Below are 21,263 nucleotides of genomic sequence, written 5' to 3'. Positions count from 1 at the left end.
TTAGTTTTCAAAACCAGGCGTGAGGTTTACTCAGTAGGTTGCCTTTATTTCTCTTTTTCTGGCAAGGTTCCTATGGTCAGGGAATGAAATTCTTGTGGAGGGCAAAACAACAAAAAAAAAAGAAAAAAAAAATCATGGGCCAAGAGAAGACAAATGCATAACAGATTACCCCGGTACAACTAGTAAAAAAATACTAGTTGGTCCCTATAAATATAGCTCGGCATTTAAGTCCTTTCAAATGTACAAGATATGTTACAGTTAAACTTCACAACATGAACAGTGGTTATACAAAATCAGCTTAGATGACTTTCTTAAGCTCATCATACAAGACAAGCACAAAGGCACCACCCATGCCTCTGAGCACGTTAGACCATGCTCCTTTAAAGAAGGCCTTGGAGCCCTCGTCACGTGCGATCTTCCTCCAGCAGTCAATGGTGCCGGAGTACATGATGTCGGCTGAGGGGGAGAAACGACATCATTAAGACCATGACAATGTAAACAGAGAGAAGAATGGTGAGTTGCATTGCAATATGTTGTGTTCATTACCTCCTTTGCGTCCAGACTGCATCATCATACGACGACGGACGGTGTCAAAGGGATAGGACACAAGACCAGCAACGGCAGTCACGGACTGAGCAATCATCCAGCTCACAACAATGTGTGTGTTCTTGGGGTCTGGAAGCATGCCTGTTTAAAAAAAGAAAAAAAAAAGATTAATTACAGTTTTAAAACACAAGGACTACCCACTCAAAAGATAGACATAGAAAAAGCTCACCCTTTGCTGTGTCATAGACGCCAAAGTATGCAGCTCTGTAGATGATAATGCCCTGCACTGATACACTGAAGCCCTGGTACAGACCCTTTAGGCCATCAGATCTGAAGATCTTCACCAAGCAGTCTCCCAGGCCGTTGAATTCACGCGCAGCTCCCGATTTGCCGACATCAGCAGCGAGACGAGTTCTAGCAAAGTCGAGGGGGTAGACGAAACACAGCGATGTGGCTCCTGCAGCACCACCAGATGCCAGGTTACCTGCAAAGTATCTCCAGAACTGTGTGCGCTTGTCCACACCATCCAGGAAAACCTTCTTGTACTTGTCCTTGAATGCAAAGTTGAGGGCCTGAGTGGGGAAGTATCGGATGACGTTGGCTAGATTCCCTCTCCAGAAAGAGAGGAAGCCCTGCTCTTTGGGGATACGGACAACACAGTCGATGATGCCCTTATACTGCTTATCAGCAGCAATCTGTTTGCTGGCATGTTGTACCTGTAAATAAAGTAGAAATCATATACACATATCTAAATATAGCATTTCTTTATGTTCTGTTTTACACTTCATAAATCAGCGTTTGTGCCCAGCAAAATGTGTCTAGCAGGCAGACACATTTGCATGCATGTGCTTGAGCACAACTCTTTACGCATCCATTCAACAATTCACAGCCCCGCCTCCTCCTCCTCCTGCTGCTGCTGAGTTCAGGCCCAATGCAGCAGTGGAGAGCCATGGCGCAACCTTTTCTGTGACATTGCATGTTTGTTGTTAAGCCAAACTAAAGATATGTCACAGAAAAAGAATATGTTTAAACAACATACTGGCAGAAGGTATTACAGGACAGTTTTTCCCCCTAAAGATGACTGCAGCTTTCAGCCAGTCTATTACATAACAGGTCTGATACGCCCAGATTATGTTCATTCTCATCTTTGCCTGCACCAATCTCTGACTGATTTACTGCAATTCACTATTTATGGAAAAGTATCTATTTCTGGTAGCATCTATGTATTAGTTCAATCTTTACCAGTACATCCCTTCCTAAAGAAATCATAACATCAGTAAGAAAAAATAATAAATGCTGGAAATGAGCTGCAGCAGTTTGGACCGTCCCGTATCGAGCTGACATCAACATTTCGGATATCACAGGATGTTGTATCAGTTAATAACACCCACCTGGAGAAGAAGCTTGACTCTCTCAATGGGGGCTACAGCTGTTTTGGAGATGGCAGCGGCGATACCACCAGCCAGAAAGTCCTTGGCGAAGGAAATAGCTTGGTCACTCATCTTCGGGTGTTATCAGACGCCTTCCCGCAGCTCGCTCGGTGCTGTTTGCCGGTGAAGTGAAATGGCCGAATCCAATGTAGAGTTGAGGGGATTTAAGGAGACCGTACGCGAGAAAAAGCGTGAACTTCGACTCTAGTTTGTGATTGGTCGGCTGCTGGAGTAGTGGGCGGGGTCGGATGACTTCTTTTTAGTGATCTTTGCTTATCCTTGGTCACTCATGAAAGGGTTAGAATATCACGGCAGACTGTTTTCTTTCATTTTTTTCTCCACAAAAGGGAGAATTTAGAATTTAGCTTCCACTGAACTTGGTTGAAGCTGTATGTTATTTTCGTTTAAGCAGAACTCAGGTGTTACTGTTGAGCAGAGTTTTTTGAAGTTCAAGGTCGAGTCCACTGTCAGACTGAAGCAGCTGAGGCCTGAAGCCTGTGGTGGATAAAGGTCACCCCATCTGTTGACTTCCTTTGGCTGTCACTATTTCCCACAGTGGGAAGGACACAGTCAGTCAGCTGACTGATTCTATGCAAAACCTGCCTCAGCAGCTCCTCCAGCTTGTGGTCCATTACCTCAAAGTACTACTTGACATAGAAATACTACACTAATACAATCAGTGGTGGAGTAAGTACTCAGACCCTAAAATAGAATAGGCAACGTGCAGAAATAATCAACTCATAATGATTAAAAAAATCAAATGGAAAACTATTAGCATCAAACTATACTTGACATTACTCATGCAGTGGCCTATATCAAGTAGGTTGTCATATTCACACCAATGATCAATCAACTCTTTTCTTAAAATTTAAAGGTAGTTAATTAAATGGTTAATTAAATTTTATATTACAAATCTGAATCTGAAAACTTACTAGTAAATGAATATAATCAAGTGAAAAGAACATTCATGGTGGTGGTAGTTTTATACACCTGCAGTACATAAGCACGTTTACACAATAGTCTGTTACCAACTCCAACTAATGAAGCATCAAAATCTTACATTCATTTTACACACACACAAAAAAAAGTTGCACAATCTCCAAACTGAGAGCATTTTACCACCTTCCTTATGTGAACAATCTAAGGCACTACTTGACGTTAATGCAGCAATAACCACATTAAGCCCCAAAATAAACAAACTGCTGAAGGCACCTGTTATTCAATAAAAGCTGTCAGTCATGCGGTGAAGTAGCAATTCATGAATAAGTAACAATGTCCAATAAAATGCTATTGTTCTGAAAGAGACAAAAAGTCTGTGGATGACATGATATCATTTGTTTTTATGTACTGTCTTAGTCTTTTGCTGGAGAAGTGTGGTCAGCAGTCTTTTTTTTATTTAACCAAACATGTTTAATGCCTGGAATGTAAAGCTTCACCAGCGATTTCCCAGAGATGACTCCCCTGAACCAAAGTTCCTGTTTTTCAAGTAGCGCTTGACCTCCTGCAACTCATACGGCCCGAGGCTTTGGTCGACTCCTGGTGTGGGTTTGTTGCTGAGAGGTGATATGGTGTAGCCATTGCGGTAAAGGCAAACCTGCTTACACATCTCACAGCAGATGAAAAGAAGGCCAAAGTAGGGAACGATCTGTGACGAGATTGGGAAAGAGGAGTGTATTTTAGAGTAATAAGAACAAGATGTTTTACATAATTGCCACAATCATGGGATTTTAAGTCTGTGGTTTTAATTAGAGTTGGCACTGGTTTGACTCAGTTTCAATGGACAACTCTGAAGATATCTGCAAATGACATTGGAGAGTGGAGCATGCTGTTCCACCTTGCTTATGATATTCCTGACGTTAGTTTCACACTGAACATAGCTTTCCATGCCCCTGCCCCCTTCCCTCGCTTTCACAGGCCACGGGTTACAATCCTTTCACCGTCATAAAGGCATAAATGTTCCTGAGCATGTGCAGCTATTTCCGTTTATCCTTGCTTGTAACACAAGAGCAAGCAGACGAGTACTCTACCTACAAAAAAAAATCTAACACCTGAAACTGACAGCTCAGCTTTAATATGCTGTATATAAGGGACTTACTGTACCTTTACTGTGTTAGCAGTGAGGCCGTTCCACAGAGACAAGATGCCCTTGTTTTTAACAACCTGTATGAAACAGTCAATCATTCCAGAGAAATGGACGTCAACTCCACCAAAATGTGGCAGACGGGCACTCTGCGCCTGAGAAAATAATGAGAGAAAATATGCAGACATAACTCAATGAATCGTTGTAATGTGCCACTAAAATAATAAATAAGAAGGTTGAGTGAACTCACAAGACTTTATTATTTAACAGGTGAAGCAGACAATGATGAAAGGGTGCTTCCTTTTCACTATGGCTCTTTGACAGTTTTTGCACACAAACAGTGAAAATTCCCAGGGGAATGTGTGGAAATTGGGCTCCGACTTGCTCCTATACTTTACAGTTCTCTGCTGGAGATGAGCTCTCACGCAGAGAACTGTAAAGCAGAGAACAGCTGGAAATATTAGAGCATTTGCGTACAGAGTATGCAGGACACGATGAAACAGAATGTCGTGGAACTTCATCTGCAGCACACGAAGTCCCCTGATGACTACACTTGTGTTGATGTCAATATCACATGTAGTTCAACATTTACACTGTATCAGAGCGAGAGCTGAAAACGACGTACAAGTCAGAAGAAGAAAGTTTGTCGTAACTTCCATCCTCGTCTCTCTCTCTCACACTCAAGATATTTTCTATTGTGATTGAACACGGCTGCAGTCACTGATTCTTACTTGGTAGCTAGTGCTTTCATTCTTTTCCATCTTACATTCAGCTTTCCTGAAACATTTCAATAAAAATGTTAAGGCTGTGGCGGGAAATAGCCTAAACATCTATATTTAATAAGACAAATCGCTACAGTAATACATACATTACAGTGGAAGGACAAGCTAAGAAGATATATAATAAAAAGCGCTACTAATTCAAATTAATGACAAATAAATGTCACTGCAAGCCTGCATATGAATTATAAGATTTAAACACAGACTCTTAGAGTGAGACTGTGCATTGCACTCTTTGCTTTATCACAACCCTGCAGATTTTCATGTGATGTGACAGAGGTTTCAAGGGGAACACAGCACTGACATTGATAAGACTATTCATTTGTATAAAGGTCTGTAGAGTCTCACTCATCCAGGTCATGATAAACCTAAAAGTTTACACAGAAACTAGGTGGAATTCTGCTTTGGTTGTTAAAGTCTTATCACCTCAAAGGGACTCCCTCGGTTCTGTCTCACGGGTAGATCCCAAACATTTAACCTTTTGTGGGGGTCATTAGCCCCTTGAATGTCAATGAGTTCATGTGTGTTGTGTTGTCAACCCAGCTGGCCGTCACGTAGGTGGTATGGCTTGCTAAGGTCACGTGTATCTTTTGGAATTTGTAGTGGAAACATCAAGCAGGCTAATAAGTTAGCCAACACAATGCTCATCTTAAATTATTACCCTAAGCTTCTGGAAACAGCCTCAGATTCTTTATAATGATCTATTATCTAATTTAAGTTAATCTGTAACTGAGTTCTCAGTAACAGACTAAAACAGGAATGATCTTTACATAAACATATTTATTCTTTGTTGGAAGACGATGTATGTTTGATAAACCGACAACATACAGCTCTCAGAGTTCCTGCTGTCTGATAGTTACTGCCTATCTTTAGAGAAATTATCTATAGCTTCTGCAGACCTGGGGCACATTCACATTCCCAGCTGCTGCTGAATCTTGTGGTGTCTAATAATAGGCTGATGAAAACCGGATGTAGTATTCTGTACTGAGCAGCGCCATTGTTCCCCTTGTGTCCTTCCCAACATAAAGACATCTCAAACTTCACTTAAAAGGAAAATTTTTTTCTACGATTGTGGCTTCTTTTAACATACAGAAAATGTCCTGACATTGACTTTAGGGAAAATAACTTCATTTACTAGCAGTTTAAGATCAGTATTTTTATGATGCTCCCTGTTGTTTACTTTTATTAATAAAATAAATAAAAACGCTGAGTGGCCAAATAAGCCTGGCCTGTATTTAGGCCATGGACTTTTTTAAAGACTAGTTGAAGTCCGTAATTTAGGCAGCTCCTTACTGCCCTCTGCTGGATAAAAGTGGTAATACAACAAATACACAGGATCTTCTACAACAGGTTGGGATATACTTCCAGGTATTTATTAAGGAGTAATAGTTTATATAAGCAAAAAACGTACTGCATTATCTCCAGCTTCCATTTCTGCAGTAGAACGTATTCAACTAAAAAACAAAACAACACCGCATGTTAGGGACCAAGTAGGTGTTGGTAGGTGGTTACAGAGGTGAGCTTACATCTGGAGTATCAGGGGTCAAGTCCCTGGAATGCCAATAGAGATGACCCATTGTTGGCCCTTGAGCAAGGCCCTTAACCCCCCACAACTACTCCCTGGGTGCTGAAACATGGAAGCCCACTGCTCTCTAGTACATCTAGAGAAGGTACCAAATTTCCCAATCTGTATTAAACTAAAAATTATTCTTATTTAGACTGGGAGGACAAATTTCCGCTATGATGTTTACCGATTTAATTTCCTACAATGGTGCTGCACTAGTGATACTCTGTTGCCACTAGTGGAGAAGCTTTTCAATCTTCTTTTCTAAGAATTCTAAGACTTTTTAACATTTTTTTATACTGAGGAAACCACACCAACAGAAGATTTGTTTACATGTGGGAGCAGGTGGTTGAGCTTTTAAAAACCCACCTAATGCTTAAAATAAGACCTCAAATCAAGACGAGTGCAAGAGAAGATGCTGTGGATGTACAACAGAAGACAATCAGAGAGCAAAGAGGGGGACATTTAGAGCCTCTCTTCTCTTTATGGTCATGGAAATTAGCATTACTAACAAATAAAATAGATGAGCTTGGAACATTGCTGAGGATACAGTTGGAATACCAGGAATGACGAAACATCTTTTGGACTCTAACACCTCCTAGCATTAAGACTTTAAGGGCAGATGCTGCAGACAAAGCAATGCTACCAACGCCGCAATGTGACATCATCAGCTCCGTTGTTGCCAGGCTCCTCCAATATATTTATTAAGATCTCTGAAGACTTCCAAGACATCTCTCTCGGCTACACTTCCAGCTTTCCAAAGGTTTGTTGAGGTTTATCTAGTGTTTATTTTTATGAATTTATTTTTATAAAAATTTTATTTCTATTAGAAATGGCAGTAAGCACAATTAGTGGTGAATAGTGGTAAATATTTCTCAAGAATTTATCACTTTAATAAATCCCTCCTTTTAATATGTTGTCTATTGTTGTCAAAAGGAATGTGATAATTAAAAGGAGGGATTTATTATCACTTTAATAAATCCCTCCTTTTAATATGTTGTCTATTGTTGTCAAAAGGAATGTGATAATTAAAAGGAGGGATTTATTATCACTTTAATAAATCCCTCCTTTTAATTATCACATTCCTTTTGACAACAATAGACAACATATTAAAGAGAAAAATGTTCTGATAACCTACTTGCATTTTTCGTTTCACAGTTTCAAAAGGGTATGAGAGGGTTTGAGCCACTCCTGCTGCAATACAGCCGTTAATGAAGTTCTGTAGGAAAGTGAAGCGAACTGGAGGCTCCTGCCACAGCTTGTCCAAATTCATGTAGACTGCATAGCATCCCACAGAAAAAGGAAATGCACCTGTGGACATATAACATGCGCTGTTAGTTACAGGAAAGCTTAGCTTTAATTAAAGTACAAGTGGAGTAATCAAAAATCTGGTGGATATTAAATATTTGGGTCCCTTAATCACTAAATTATATGTTTGCTGGACATAAAATTTTTAAAAAGTAGACTTTTTTGTTTTCTTTTTAACTTTTGATGTCTTAGTACAACCCATACAAACAATAAATATGTAAGAATGTGCATACAAACCCAAGACAGTGAGGGAGAAACCCCTGTAGAGCGCATGCAGCCCTTCATTTCTGTAAATCTTTGAGAGAGTATGAGCGACACCGACATAAGTGGGTTGCCTGCAGTTCTGAATGATGAGTCTGGTCTCTGCCACCTCCAGAGGGTATGTGACCAGGGCTGCAGCAACACCTGCCAATCCACCGGCAAATATGGCCCTCCACTGAGAGATGAAGCCCAATTCATCCATGTGAAGGTGGACTATTCTGCACACAGAGCAGAGCAACATGGTGCATTATTAACAACACTTCACCTTTTACACTGTGATGATATGATTTTTCAGTGCAGACATTTAATTCAAGTTCACTTTTCCTCCATAAACATAATGATTGTTCTGATCAATTTTGTAATAAAACACTAGCTTATCTCAGCTTCTGATACTGTAGCATTATGGGATAAACTTTGTGCCACTGGGGAGCGAATCTGAATTCTTTATATTTGAATATGAATTGTTCAATTTGAACCTGAACATGCCTGTTTAAATAACTGCTTTAAAAAATTGAATCCAGATTACCGTATTTGATATTGAATCTTTGTTTTTTGAATGTGTACTATAGTAAAGTTGAAACTTTTGTATTTGAAAAAATTGTTTCCTTAATTTATTTTCATAGTTCAGTTTCAGTTCTCTCCATTCAAATTAAGATCTGAAATTCAAACTGTCATCCAGGACCTGATGTGAGGCAACACTAGTCGATCGCAGATGGAGTAATGTCAGTTAGTAAATAATATATACATATATATATATATATATATATATATATATATATACATATATATATATAGCACTAGGAACGGGTGAGTTAGTATCTGGTTGCTGTTATGCTACTTTCATGTTATGTCTTTTTGATTTGGTTATTATTTAAAAACTCTTAATGACTAGCAGCTCTGTTTTTTTTGTGTGTGTGTGTGTGTTTGTTTCTGTTTTTGTTTTTTGTAAAAAGTTGTAGGAAATTTTCTGGTGTGTTCACGTACAGGTGTAACAGTTTGTTGTCTGGTGATTTTGTGGATTGAAGGGTCGTTTCCTTCTGTCTGTGATGTTTTTGTCTCCTTTCTTCTTTCCTTTTGCATCTTTTTGCTATTTTCCATCTTTTTCTGTCCCCTCCGGTCAGGTCCAGCAAGATTGCATAGATTCCGTGATAAATAAATGAATCAGATTATCAAGAGCAGCCTTACCCATAGGCCTCCCCTTGGCAGAGCAAATTTGTTCAGCACCATACAGCAACCAGATTATCATTTTGCTTGCTATGATGCTGGATAGTTAAAAAAATAAATAAATAAAAAATTATATACATATATATATACATATATATATATGTATATATATATATATATACACACACACACACACACATTTTTCTCTCTAGTGTATAAAGTGCAGGCTGTCCAGTCACGACACACATACACATAAATACTCATCCACATGCATGTGTTTCAAAGCGTAAGCAGACACCTCCTCAGGTTGTGGATTTATTACTCTATGCTGGCCTAGGGTTGTGCGCACATCACCTCCTTGCGTGTTTATTTTGTATTACAGTATATCATGCCCTGTTGGTTGGAACCTCACAGTGTGGCCCGGAACTTGTTACCCCTCAGTTTAGCCTCACAGGCAGTACTTCTATTACGGTACTTTCCGTGCAGTTATGTCAGTGTAACTGCAATTGTTTTAATTGGTAATTAAAACATATTTAGTTGATAGCTGATAGCTACCAAAAATTTTGATGTTCCCTCTGAAAAGAAAGAACCACAAAATTTTGAGAAATAAATAAATGAATAAATAAAAAATAAATAAAACAAAATCAATGTTTGTCACTTCACTTTGATAATTGTTTAAGGTTTGTGTGAATTCAGTGCAAACATATGTAAAGTTTTGCAGTTTCGGTTTCTAAACTGTACTTTTAAAAAATAAAACTTTCTCATATATAATGGCAAGAAAAAATATGTTTTGTTTTTGGGCCATAAAGATGACAAAAACCTCCCAAACTGTATTTGACATGTTGACTCATAGTAAAAAAAAAATCTAACCACACTTTTTTTTTTTTTATCATTTATCGATATTGCAATCAACTGGTACTATAAACAATAACAGCTCTGAATCCTTATCAACTGTTTACATTTTATCAGTCTTCTGAGGTTACTGAAGTTGGAATGACAAAACAAAAAGTATTTTATACCAATTTAACCTTTATGTTAATTTATGGAGAGATGCTTTTGTTGTTATCTTCTTTAAGTGATGGTGTGTTTCAAGATTATTGCTACATTTCTTTCTATTTATTTTTATGTTTATTTATTGCAGACTGCCTATGAGTCAACACCCAGGGCTGAGCATATACGCCGCTAAAAAAAAAATCGACTGAGCAAATTCAGCCTTCTGATTGGCTGAATAAAAGAGGGTGCGTCTCGTACGGTCAAACAGGAAGTGGTGCTCAGTTTTAAGAATGAAAATAAATACATTTTTAAACAATCGATTTTGTTGTTACGTATTAAATAATGTCCCATTGTAGCACGCATATATAATTTTTGTTCAAATAAATGAAAATGTTTCACTTAATATTTTAAATAGTTATTAACTCGTTAACTAAGCAACTGAACAACTTGATTAGCTTGATTCACAAAGAAAACAGGAAAACAACACAAGCAAGTATAAAGATCGATACATCATTAGACAAACCAACTTTATATATAGCTAAACTTACTTTTTGTATGTTGTGAGATGAACTGCTGTGTATGGAAACAACCGGAGGCACGAAGCAAGATTTCCTTTCCAAAATGCTCGAAATCCCTCATTCTGGTAGATGACTAGAAAACTTTGCCAGAAGCCGTTCTTGCTGTGAAAAGTGCCCACCTGGCTTTTAATTTTCACCACTTCCAAGGGAGACGTGACAGTTTTGCTGAAAAAACCTGCAACTCCGACGCACACAAAGCTTTGAGAACTTGTCAGCCTGTTGTCGCTTTTCACCGAGGCCATAGCCGTTTCAGCTCCTGCGATGATTTTGTCTTTTCTTCGAGGGTTTGGGAAGTATTTGTTTGTATGGGTCAGACATCTAAATATAGATCGCGAGGAGGTGTCCGTCTCCTGTCCAGGCCAGCGGTGTTATGTGACAACAAACTCGCGTCAGCTAAAAAACTAGCATGATGGCAGGTCATAAACACTAGAGGACGCTCTTTGACCTAATTTTAAACCTATTGCATTAAATTCCTACTTGCTACTATAGGTTGCATGAAGACCTTACAACCAGGTCAAGACTGCATAGTATTCAGGTTCACGTAGGCAATGCATAGAAAGAATAAACTGAGCAGAATTCCAGTATACATACTGAAATGGGACAGATTATAATTAGGATGCTTAATACAAAATCTGCAAAGCAAATAACAGCCACAGTCAGAGCTTCTCTCTGACATATAACAGTTTGACTTCTTAAAAAAAAGTCTCCTGAAAAGGTGTTTTGCTACATTCAGCATTTATAATGCTTTCACAAATGACATATGTGTTGATCAAAAGCTGGAGGACATTATGCATTTCTGTCAAACTTTTTTTTTCCCAGAAACTTTCTCACTGATAATAGCTTTCAGAGTTGTTCCTGAGATTGTGCAGTGATATCCATTAAAAAACCCTGACTGTTTTTTTAATGTAAAGCAACCTGATGGCCTGAAGATCATAGTGAACTGATTTTATGCTTTTCTCTGGACTCTATCAATCTTTTTAGAATATTGCATAAGAAATAGTTTAGATGTCTTCTGGTGTTTTCCCAACTTTTTGAAACGTGTTATGTCACATTTAAAAAGGGCATCTTTTTTGAAAAATGATAGATAGATAGATAGATAGATAGATAGATAGATAGATAGATAGATAGATAGATAGATAGATAGATAGATAGATAGATAGATAGATAGATAGATAGATGATGAGATAGTTGAATAAATAGCAGTAATATAGCTAAGATGGTTTATTTCAACCCATCCTCATATTTTCAGCTAACCTTTTTAGATGACTTTGGTGACAGCTGACTTCATCTTAACAGGTAAACCTTTTGATTAGTCTTATATAGTATCTGTCTCAAGTAGAAGCAGCATTTCTGTGTTTCTGTGTTGCAGGTTTTTGGAACAGTTTAAAGGCCAGTTCATCATTTTATTTTATGTTTTATTTTTTTTGCTTAAACATCTGCTGCCTGTCATCATGTCTCTGCATCAGCCAAGTTAATACGTTGTCTTGTTATCTTTATTGTACCAACAACATATTGTAAATCATGTGTGATTTACTGTAAAGTGTATCCATCAGCAGGGATTTGGTGTTGCTGTCTTGTTTCAGCCTCTTGTTTGTTTTCTCCTGGTCTAGACCTGCAGGGAGCACCTCACTCCCCTGCCGGGCTGACAAGCTCAGATGCATGCAAGCAGCCTACCTTCTGTCTGTGCCTAGGTCACTTGGCTCCTTCAGAAAGGCTTTCTGGAACAACAGAGCCAAGCAGAGGAAATAACAGCCCAATCGCAAGAAGTTCCCCCCACTCCTCCTCCACCAGACCACTGGGTTTTGGAGAAGGGTGTGTCAGAGTGTATGAATGAGATTGTGGCTTTCACTGCTGCAAAAATAAGTTAATTTGTTTAAAAGCATCCACTTTTTTTAACTTCTGGTCTGCAAAATATCCTTAAGAAGAAAAATAAATCACAATGGGGCAATGTAAGGATGTTTTTTTGTTTCAAATGATGCCAGATTGCAGTCGTTATTTGCTACAAAAGATTTATCCTCAAAACTCTCTGTCTTTGAAAGTTGAGATGGGCAGATGATTTCCAGTTTGTCAACAAATATTTGAGGAATTTTGTTCCTTAAAAAAAGAGTGGCAGGGTTTGCATTTTTCTACACGTCCAGTAATATAATTAAACTATTCAAATGGAAAATGTGAAGAATGTGGATGAAGGCAGTTTGGTTAGATTAATCACTATTCCAGATCATTTTGGAAGAAAAGATAAATTATTCAGGCTGCTATCAGAAATAATTACATTTTCCCAGAAACATCTATGATTCAACAACAAATAAAATTAAGACATTAAGCTTGCTTGGTATCCCTGGTACCAGTACATCTTTGAATGGGTGTGAAAGCATCAAAAGCTTTATTGTTGGAATTTTTACTGAAAGACTAATATGAACTAATTAAATGAAGTTGACAAGACAATTTATGAAATATCTTGGGATCACACTGTCGGCAATGAAATGCAATTAAAGTAAAGGTAAAAAAAAATTTATTTTTTCCCCATAAAGCATATGTTTATTTAAAGTTTGAAGTTGCAGGTTAATGGGGATACATTAGAGTCATTTAGTAAAGAGCTCTTCCTGAAAATAAAATATCAAAGAAACCAAAATAAACTAATTACAATATTCTTTGATCTCACTATTAAATGTGAGTGTCCTACAAGATAATCCGATATCTTACTTTAAAGATAATTGGTGTGATGTCTGCTAATGCTATATCTTATCAATTGATGCTTGAGCAATCAAACAGGACACCTCCATCAATCTGTCTCCTCTGCTGTACTTTCTCAGTCCCTCACACACATCACCTCTGCCCACCACAGACAGAGCACTGCCTTCTTCCTGCATGTGCACCCCCCTCCTGAATGAGCACTTCCTCCTTGAAAAAAGGTAGTGCAAGAGCTGCCTGGATGCCTTTGTGTCTTCACAACTGGCACCTTGCAGTAGTTGTATGCTGACTGTGGCATTGTCATTCTCTGGATGTCATGCGCAAGTCAGCCCTTGATCTCTCACTTTGAAGTGCTTTGTTGCAGAAGCTGGGAGAGCAGTGTGTGCCTGCAGTGTGAGCTGACAGCGATCAACAGAGGGCGCCCAATACCAGAGAGCCTGTGGGAAGGCCTTCATAGCGGCAGGCTGGTGCCAGGCTCACAGACAGCTGCAATAAAGTTCTCACCTCATTATCCCAGACAGTCACATCACAGGCTGGTGTTGGCAGGGGAGGGGAAAGGGAAGAAAGGCTGGGGGTGGGCAAGAGGAACAGGCTTTAGGTAGCTGATACTAGAGTCTATGTCCTTTTTTTAAAGGTGGGGGGTGTGTTGGTAAAAAAAAAAACAAAAAAAAAACATGTTCACACCTCTTTACTGCTAGGCTCAGGCCAAACTGCTCCTGGCTCACTTACCAGGAATGGGATACTTGTTATGCATGGAAGTTTCATTTTGAATGAATGATTTCTGTGATAGACTGTAAAAGCTTGTCATGGTTTGTTAGGAATAATAAATGTGATTTTGCATCTAATTACTGGAAAGTGTCTTTATTACGATAAACATTAAACTACTGTCACCTCAACAGACATGTGAATGTTTTTAAACACAGCAAGAGTTTAGTTTGGTTGTAAAAGTACAGATTAAAAAAGTTATGCTTCTGTGGGATTAACATCATGTCATTTGTGGTAGCATTTTCAGTAGAGTTCTGTTTTTGTCGTTTCTAATGGAAACAAATGTAATTTTCTTTTAGATTTTTGGCAAAAATATGTGATTGTATTTTGAGCATGAATTATTTTCCGTTTTAAAATCAAACAATTATGCAATACCTATTTAGCCAGGACACAGATGACCAGCAGGCCCATTGTCTGCAAGGATGTAAAGGAGAACTTCTGGCAGCTGTTCCCCCTTATCTTCAAATGTACAGTCAATAAATCAATATCAAATCTAAGGAACAGGAAGCCAGATGGCCTCTCCACAACCTCTCCAGGCCAGGCATCTCTCAGGGCCTCCCCGGCTACTGTGCCACGGATGCATGCAGCAATCCTTTGAAGACATATACATTCAACAAGGAACTCAATGAATGACTAAAGGGAACAAATAACCTGTTACGACTCTGCTCAAATCAGTGTTTGTTTTTCCATTCACATCAAAGGCTGGGGTCTGTTTGATATGCAGCCCCCCACACCTTGATCCAAACCATGTACAGGTACAGAGGAGGGGCAGTTCACTGAGAAGGGAGAAGATCTTGTGGTTGCCTCTTCAGCTTTGGCTCGAGGGTAGCTGGCCCAGACAGAGGGTTTGGTCTTGGCTCTTGTACCCCAGGGAGCAATTGCTCCTTACACCTATCACCAGACACATTATTTATTGCATGGCCTCTTAATTACATGCTTTTTAAAGGAATCTTTAAAATAATTTGGCCAACACATCATGTATTTTTAGATACAAAGTAATATAATAGATGCCAAGCTCATGGAGCCATTGGCTGCTGGCTAGTTGAAGTAAGGTTGGTCAGCTCAGTTACCTAAATACATCCATCTAGGCTCATCTTAATTTCTGTGTAGGCCAGGGGTCAGGTTAAACAGTAGTTTGATTGAATGGCTGTTCACAGAGCAGTGTGAAATGCCAGCTCTGTTGCAATGTGGGAGTGGGTAGGAGGGGGTTTCTCTGGCCTTTGTATGGCCCATGGTCTAAGAGCACGGACCCATTGTTAGTGGCTAACCAGCCAGCCCCTCAGACTCTCCTTTCCCCAGCTTTGTCTCAAACAGTGTGACAATTTCCTTAATTCAGGTCAGGACAGGGTCGTGACTTTGGACACCAGGCTCTCCTGTCTGTCTGCCTGGCCGGCCTGCTCATAAACATATGCATCATTGAGACACGTGCAGCTGTCACATGACAGTGTCCAAATGTGACAAATTTCAGGCATTTTCAGCAAATACAAGGTAAACAAATAGAAATCATTATATTTACATTAAAAGACTGAAGTGATCTTTATATTTGTGTAGACCTGATTCATCTGCTCTGTGGTAGTCAACACATTTCTGATCAATATAATATGGTGAGAGATACATCAGTTGTTCCTCAGTGTAAAACACACTGCCACTTACAACACAGAGATAATTTTACTGCTTTTGAGTATGCAGCTGTAGAAAAGAATGGACAGCTCCCTCCCTCTGTCCTGAGGCTGGACCTGTCTTATCACAGCCCCGCCATCATGATAAGAGGAGGAAAGGCCAAGGGGCCCTAACAAACAGCGCGCACGATCCAGGTCAACAGTGTTAGGAGACTGGACTCAAAGGAGAGGGAAGGCGGACAAGAATATTAACTGATAAGACCCACAACAGTCTTTTGATCTGGAAGGGGCTGATTCTGGGCTACAGGGTGTCATGCTGGGTGGACGAGCAGAATGACACAGCAGGTACAAACAAGCAAACCCTTTCAGATCATCTAGGTAAAGCCTCTTTACACAGGGAAGTCTTCTCACTAACAAATAAAAGCTTGTCTACTATATTATAGCATTCATATCATGTTTACCTTTTTTTTTTTTTTTTTTTGAAAGCAATAAATAATGCCTCATTATTTGGTAAATATAAATGACAAGACATTCCTAAATCTGTGTCATTATTTTTTTTCTAGCGTCGGCCATTATCAGGGAAGGACTCCCAGTGAATCCACAAATACCCACTGAAGAAGAGCTTGACCATCACAGTGTAGTCTGTGGGTTTTGAGCCATAAGTCACTAATTAAAAGCTGTCATGTGGAGGCCAGACAAGACCTGAGGCTGCAGTGCATGCTGCAGCCTGAGCCGAATGCCTCTCTGTTTCGCCTAAGGCAAGATGTAGGAGGGATCTGTTTTGCCAAGAGCAGTCAAAGGGAGGGGTAGGCCAACTGCTGGAGAAGCATCCTTACTTTCTGCTTAACAACAGTTAAGAACAAGCAGCTATAAAACATGCCGGACCAACAAGCAGCAGACTCAAAAGTTAAAAGAAGTTTACATGTTGCGTGATAACACTAAACACAAGCAGCAAGTCAGTGAACCCGTGTCCGAAACAACTTATTCCTCTGTGGCTTGGATTTCCATTTATTCTTAAAAAAATAAAATAAAATAAAATAAATAAAAAACATAAAAACCAAAAACATTTAAATCAGTTTCCTTCATCTTAGAATATTTTGTTGGATTGTTTTGCTATTTTCTTTTTATAGTGGAAATTTATGGACAGTTTTTATAGTCATGCATCTTCAGTAAAACCAACTGTTATGGCTCAAAGTGTGGAGACATAAACTATCATAGTCTTGTTTTCTTTAGTCTTTTTTCCCCACTTGATCTAAAAATCATTTAATGAGGTTATGTCTGTGTTTTTACTTTAGCTGTGTGCCAGCTGAAGAGGTATCATTCCTATCTTGATTTTATCCATAAAAAGAAATAAAGAATAACAGACTTGAAATATGTCTGTGAACCACATCAAGCCAAGACAATGACAACTAGGTATCAGCAACCTGTTACATCCACACTCCAATTAAAAGAATTAAGATGTAAGGGGCCTTCATTATCAGTCCTCTCTGAAGGACATCAAAGGCTGAAGTGGAGTGAGAGTGCAGCTGCCTCGACGGTGTGAGTTTCTCCTCTCTCACTGCAGAGGAACTTGTTTGTGTTGAGGATGTTTACTGATCCCAGGAAAGACAAACACCCTGTCCATTGTTTGTAGGACCTGCAGCTCAAACACTGAGCTAAAAGAAAGAGTGAGGCAGAGCTTCACCATATATATTTTTGGGGGCTGTTGTTGATCTTGTCTGTGTCTATTCAACCCACTTCCAAGTTTCTCATCACTGACCAAATTAAATGCAGTGGAAACCGTTTGCATTATGGTTCATAATGCAACATAGGATTTTTGCATTTTGGCTTTAGAATGTATTATTTTGGTATGTTTAGTATGAGGTACACATTTAACATGAAAAATATTTAGCTGTTTATTTTCAACTTTTTAAATTATAAATAATAAATACACTGTGTTACCTCATCTCAGCACAGGGTGTCAGTCTTTCTCATCCAAATCATCAGCAGGAGAAAGCTCTCAAATCTCTTTGGAACTGCTGGCCACCTTTTCCATATTCTTCCCTTAACATGATGCTGTCTGAACAAGCACAACAAGCAGGACAAAAGCATTATCTGTGAGCAAAAGTGATTTGTCTTTGTTATGTCAGTTTTACAATTGAACTAATCTGAGCAGAATATTTTTCTAGGCCTCTGCAGGTTCTGGTAAAATCAGGATGAGTTATTGGAGATGGGGTCGTTAGTTCTAATATTTCTCTAAAACTTAAAATTTAAAGGATATTATTTCTCATATACAACAGACTGTTAATTGCTGATAGTTTCTTAGTGATAACTACACCGCTCTGACAACTCAGACTTTTGTGCTGTCATAACAAGCCCATGGTGAAAGTAATGAGGGCTATTTTGGAAAAAAAAAAGGCAACACATTTCCTTCCTTGCTTTGGAAATATTGACAAATGGAAAATAACCTGGAAGAAATTCGGTGGAATTAGTCCAAACCCAATTTTCTTTTGACTTGAGAACATTTTACAAAACAAAACTATTTATCAGTCCGCATTGTATCACAATAAACAGTGTACTGCACTCATTTGCCAGGATCTGAAGTTTCACAGCTTTCATCGAGAAAACATTTGTCAGGAAAGCATTTGTTCACACTTCTTTACTTCGAATGGCATTGTTCACTACCATATAAGTATGTCCATTTTTATAGAGATTATGACAGTTACAAACTCATTTGGAAATTCATGTACCACTAAAAAGACGAGCACCCTCCCATCCCAGCTGTCTAATGAAACAAGGACCAAATGACAACTGGACTGTCTCTGTGAAGTGTCTCATTCTGGGAGCTTGTATTGGCAAATGTCACTTTGTATTGAGGTTTCCTACCAAAGCTATAAATCCTGGGAGGAACAGGCTTTCACAGAAAGGTTTTATGGCACAAAGACTTCCCTTCCATTCTGCAGGGGGTATGGTGCTTTACACCATTCATGTGTCACAGCCCTTTTAACTGGTACAATCTCAAAATTAGCAGTATTTTTCTATTCAGCACCTAAAGGTGTTGATGGACACTTCAGTGAAGACAGAACATCTAACTTTTGGCAAAGTACACAAAGAAATGTGCACTATTTAGAAAATGTAGTAAAGGAAATACCAACATTCACTGCTTCCTGCTTAACAAATTAATATTTGGTGCATTGGACACTCAGTGAAAACAGGACTCAATTCAATGCACAAAAGCGTAACGAGTCAAATAAAAGTATTAAAAGTAAAAATACATAAAAAACGGTTCTGTGTTGTGCAACAAATTTCCAAACATTTTGTAAAGAACTAAAGATTTTTAGAACAAACCAATATTTAATCAGTTAATATGATGCTTGGTTAATAAAAAAATCATGGACTAAGTGCAAGAATTTTATATTACGACTGACTATTTAAAGTGTTTTTTCATTTTCTGCCTTGTAATGACATTGTTGGTGGAAACATTCATGCTTTACCAGGCTGGCTGGGGAGCATCAGTGCAGAAGATGTTTAAGTCTCTCTAGAGATACTTCATTGGCTTCATGTCCAGACTCTGGCTGGAACTGTACAGAGCTTTCACAGTTTTCTGTTTCCTTGGCAGTAAATTATGGGTTGTGTCCCTCGCTGCTTCATGGTTTTCGTGGAAGGCTGTTGTATATTCCTTAGAGAATGATGCTGCCATTACCATGTTTTTCTGTAGGGATGGCAGTAATGAGGTGATGCTCAGTGCCTGGTTTTTTTAAACAAATTGTGAGAGAATAGTGGACAAACAGTTAAATCTTTGTTTCTTTGTTGCTTCTTTTAGCGTGAGAGAATTCAGGTGCCTTTTGGCAAATTCCAAACAGGCTGTCATCATGTGCCTTTTAGTGAGGAATGGCTTCTGTCTGACCATTATACCTTAAGGGCCTAGTTGATGGAGGGCTGCACTGATGGTTGTCCTTCTGTTATGTTCTCCCATCTTTACAAAAGAACCTCAGCTGTCATTTGTTGTGCTTATTGACTTGTTTATTGCTTGAATGACAAAAACTCTGGCAGGTTCTGTGTAGTTGGAGATTTGTTGGTTCATTCAATGTCAAAAAAAGGATTAAGACTGTCCTTATTTGCTAAGTTTGGCCAGGCATCATTGGTTATTTAAAATTATTCTGAGAATGATGGTGATGGTTGTGTTTGGTAGCACTTTAAAAGCTGCAAAATTTAATTTTAGCCTCCTTCAGATCTGTACATTGACACTACCCTGCCTCACAGTTCTGCAAACAATTCTTGCAAACTAATGGCTTTTTAATGGGGCTCCTCGCTGACATACATAATCACCTGTGAGACTATGGCAGGTGTACCTACAGTAAATTTAGTAAGGAGTAGTAATACTCCACTCAAGTTACAAACTACTTGCTTAATTATTCTGTACCAGAGCTTAGTTGCATAACAAAGGATATTAATGCATGTAGAATATTTCATTCTTCTTATTTACATATATTTTCTAAATTAATTTAAAATTTGTTTTGCTTTGTTACTGTGGAGAACTTTGTGTACATTCATGAGGCAAAAATCAGTATAAATCATAATATGATTATTCTGAAACAACAAAATGTGCAATGCTTGAAATATTGTGAAAAATCTGTTAAAATAATGTATTGATGAATAGCTTAACTGAGAACAGAAAATAATACTTTATTAGCACTTCATATGTATGGTGGTATGGTGGTTAGCATCGCAGCCTCACAGCAAGAAGGTCACCGGTTCGAGCCTCGGCTGGGGGGAGGTTTGAACCTGGGGGGTGGTGGCCTTTCTGTGTGGAATTTGCATGTTCTCCCCGTGTATGTGTGGGTTCTCTCTGGGTTCTCCGGCTACCTCCCACCGTCCAAAAACATCATGCATGATAGGTTAATTGGTTATTCTAAATTCTCCCTAGGAGAGAGTATACGTGTTGGTTGTTTGTCTATCTGTGTTATCTGGTGACCTGTCCATGGTGTACCCTGCCTCTCACCTGTTAAAATGCTGGGATAGGCTCCAGCTAACCCGTGACCCGTAATGGAATAAGCGGTCAAGATAATGAAGTAATAGCACTTGAAATGCAACAGTACAAAAGTAAGATAATTAATTGAAGTACTTCAGACTCCTGAGTGCATACAGACAAGTTTATCAGGTTTGAAGTTTATCCTAATAAAGATCATATTTGGGTTACACTGGTTTACATAAGAAACATGTTTGTTTTGTTTTTCTTTTCACTTCCCCACATTATCACTATAGTGTCCATGATTCTGATCAGCTCTAGCAGTCTGATATTAGTCTCACTCTGCCTAAGTATTTATGTTATTTACCAGTTGGGAATATATATATATATATATATATATATATATATATAGTGCTCTTTAGTCTAAGTAGTGCCAACTTTAAAATCTGACTGGTGTCCCAGTTCCACTCCAAGTATAATCAAATTCTCACAAATATTCAGTGTAATTAACCTTAACCATCTGCCCAATTGCAAGTGAAT

At 38.7% G+C, this 21,263-nt stretch overlaps 2 protein-coding genes and 1 long non-coding RNA gene across 3 annotated transcripts; 1 reads left to right on the top strand and 2 right to left on the bottom strand.

Moving 5' to 3' along the window:
- Positions 1-2,137, bottom strand: slc25a5 (solute carrier family 25 member 5). The gene is made up of 4 exons (XM_041990235.1): positions 1,938-2,137; positions 776-1,262; positions 547-687; positions 1-456 (listed from the first exon to the last, which is right to left on the bottom strand). Exons 1-4 carry the CDS (start codon positions 2,046-2,048, stop codon positions 299-301), a joined length of 897 nt encoding a protein of 298 aa, XP_041846169.1. The 5' UTR covers positions 2,049-2,137; the 3' UTR covers positions 1-298.
- A 150-nt stretch (positions 2,138-2,287) lies between these two features.
- Positions 2,288-11,102, bottom strand: slc25a43 (solute carrier family 25 member 43). Its single transcript, XM_041990234.1, has 5 exons — positions 10,674-11,102; positions 7,945-8,186; positions 7,538-7,710; positions 4,077-4,211; positions 2,288-3,621 (listed from the first exon to the last, which is right to left on the bottom strand). Exons 1-5 carry the CDS (start codon positions 10,943-10,945, stop codon positions 3,409-3,411), a joined length of 1,035 nt encoding a protein of 344 aa, XP_041846168.1. The 5' UTR covers positions 10,946-11,102; the 3' UTR covers positions 2,288-3,408.
- Positions 11,103-11,943: 841 nt separating this feature from the next.
- On the top strand, positions 11,944-21,055 carry LOC121643208. Its single transcript, XR_006011055.1, has 4 exons — positions 11,944-11,999; positions 12,314-12,898; positions 14,999-15,001; positions 21,045-21,055. It is a non-coding gene; the product is annotated as an uncharacterized LOC121643208 (long non-coding RNA).
- The last annotated feature ends 208 nt before the right edge of the window (positions 21,056-21,263 follow it).

Source organism: Melanotaenia boesemani, chromosome 7 (assembly GCF_017639745.1).
Source record: "Melanotaenia boesemani isolate fMelBoe1 chromosome 7, fMelBoe1.pri, whole genome shotgun sequence".
NCBI classification, from domain to species: Eukaryota; Metazoa; Chordata; class Actinopteri; order Atheriniformes; family Melanotaeniidae; genus Melanotaenia; species Melanotaenia boesemani.
This window is presented reverse-complemented; position numbering and strand designations above follow the sequence as displayed.

Excerpts from the sequence above, each read along its gene's own strand:
- slc25a5 (XM_041990235.1), bottom strand. The coding sequence starts at position 2,048 with ATGAGTGACCAAGCTATTTCCTTCGCCAAGGACTTTCTGGCTGGTGGT. Across the intron at positions 688-775 it reads CGTCTATGACACAGCAAAGG|GCATGCTTCCAGACCCCAAG; the intron begins GTGAGCTTTTTC and ends TTTTTTAAACAG. Across the intron at positions 457-546 it reads GCAGTCTGGACGCAAAGGAG|CCGACATCATGTACTCCGGC; the intron begins GTAATGAACACA and ends TCTCCCCCTCAG.
- slc25a43 (XM_041990234.1), bottom strand. The coding sequence starts at position 10,945 with ATGGCCTCGGTGAAAAGCGACAACAGGCTGACAAGTTCTCAAAGCTTT. Across the intron at positions 4,212-7,537 it reads CTGTGAAACGAAAAATGCAA|GCGCAGAGTGCCCGTCTGCC; the intron begins GTAGGTTATCAG and ends TTATTTTCTCAG. Across the intron at positions 3,622-4,076 it reads TCACTGCTAACACAGTAAAG|ATCGTTCCCTACTTTGGCCT; the intron begins GTACAGTAAGTC and ends ATCTCGTCACAG.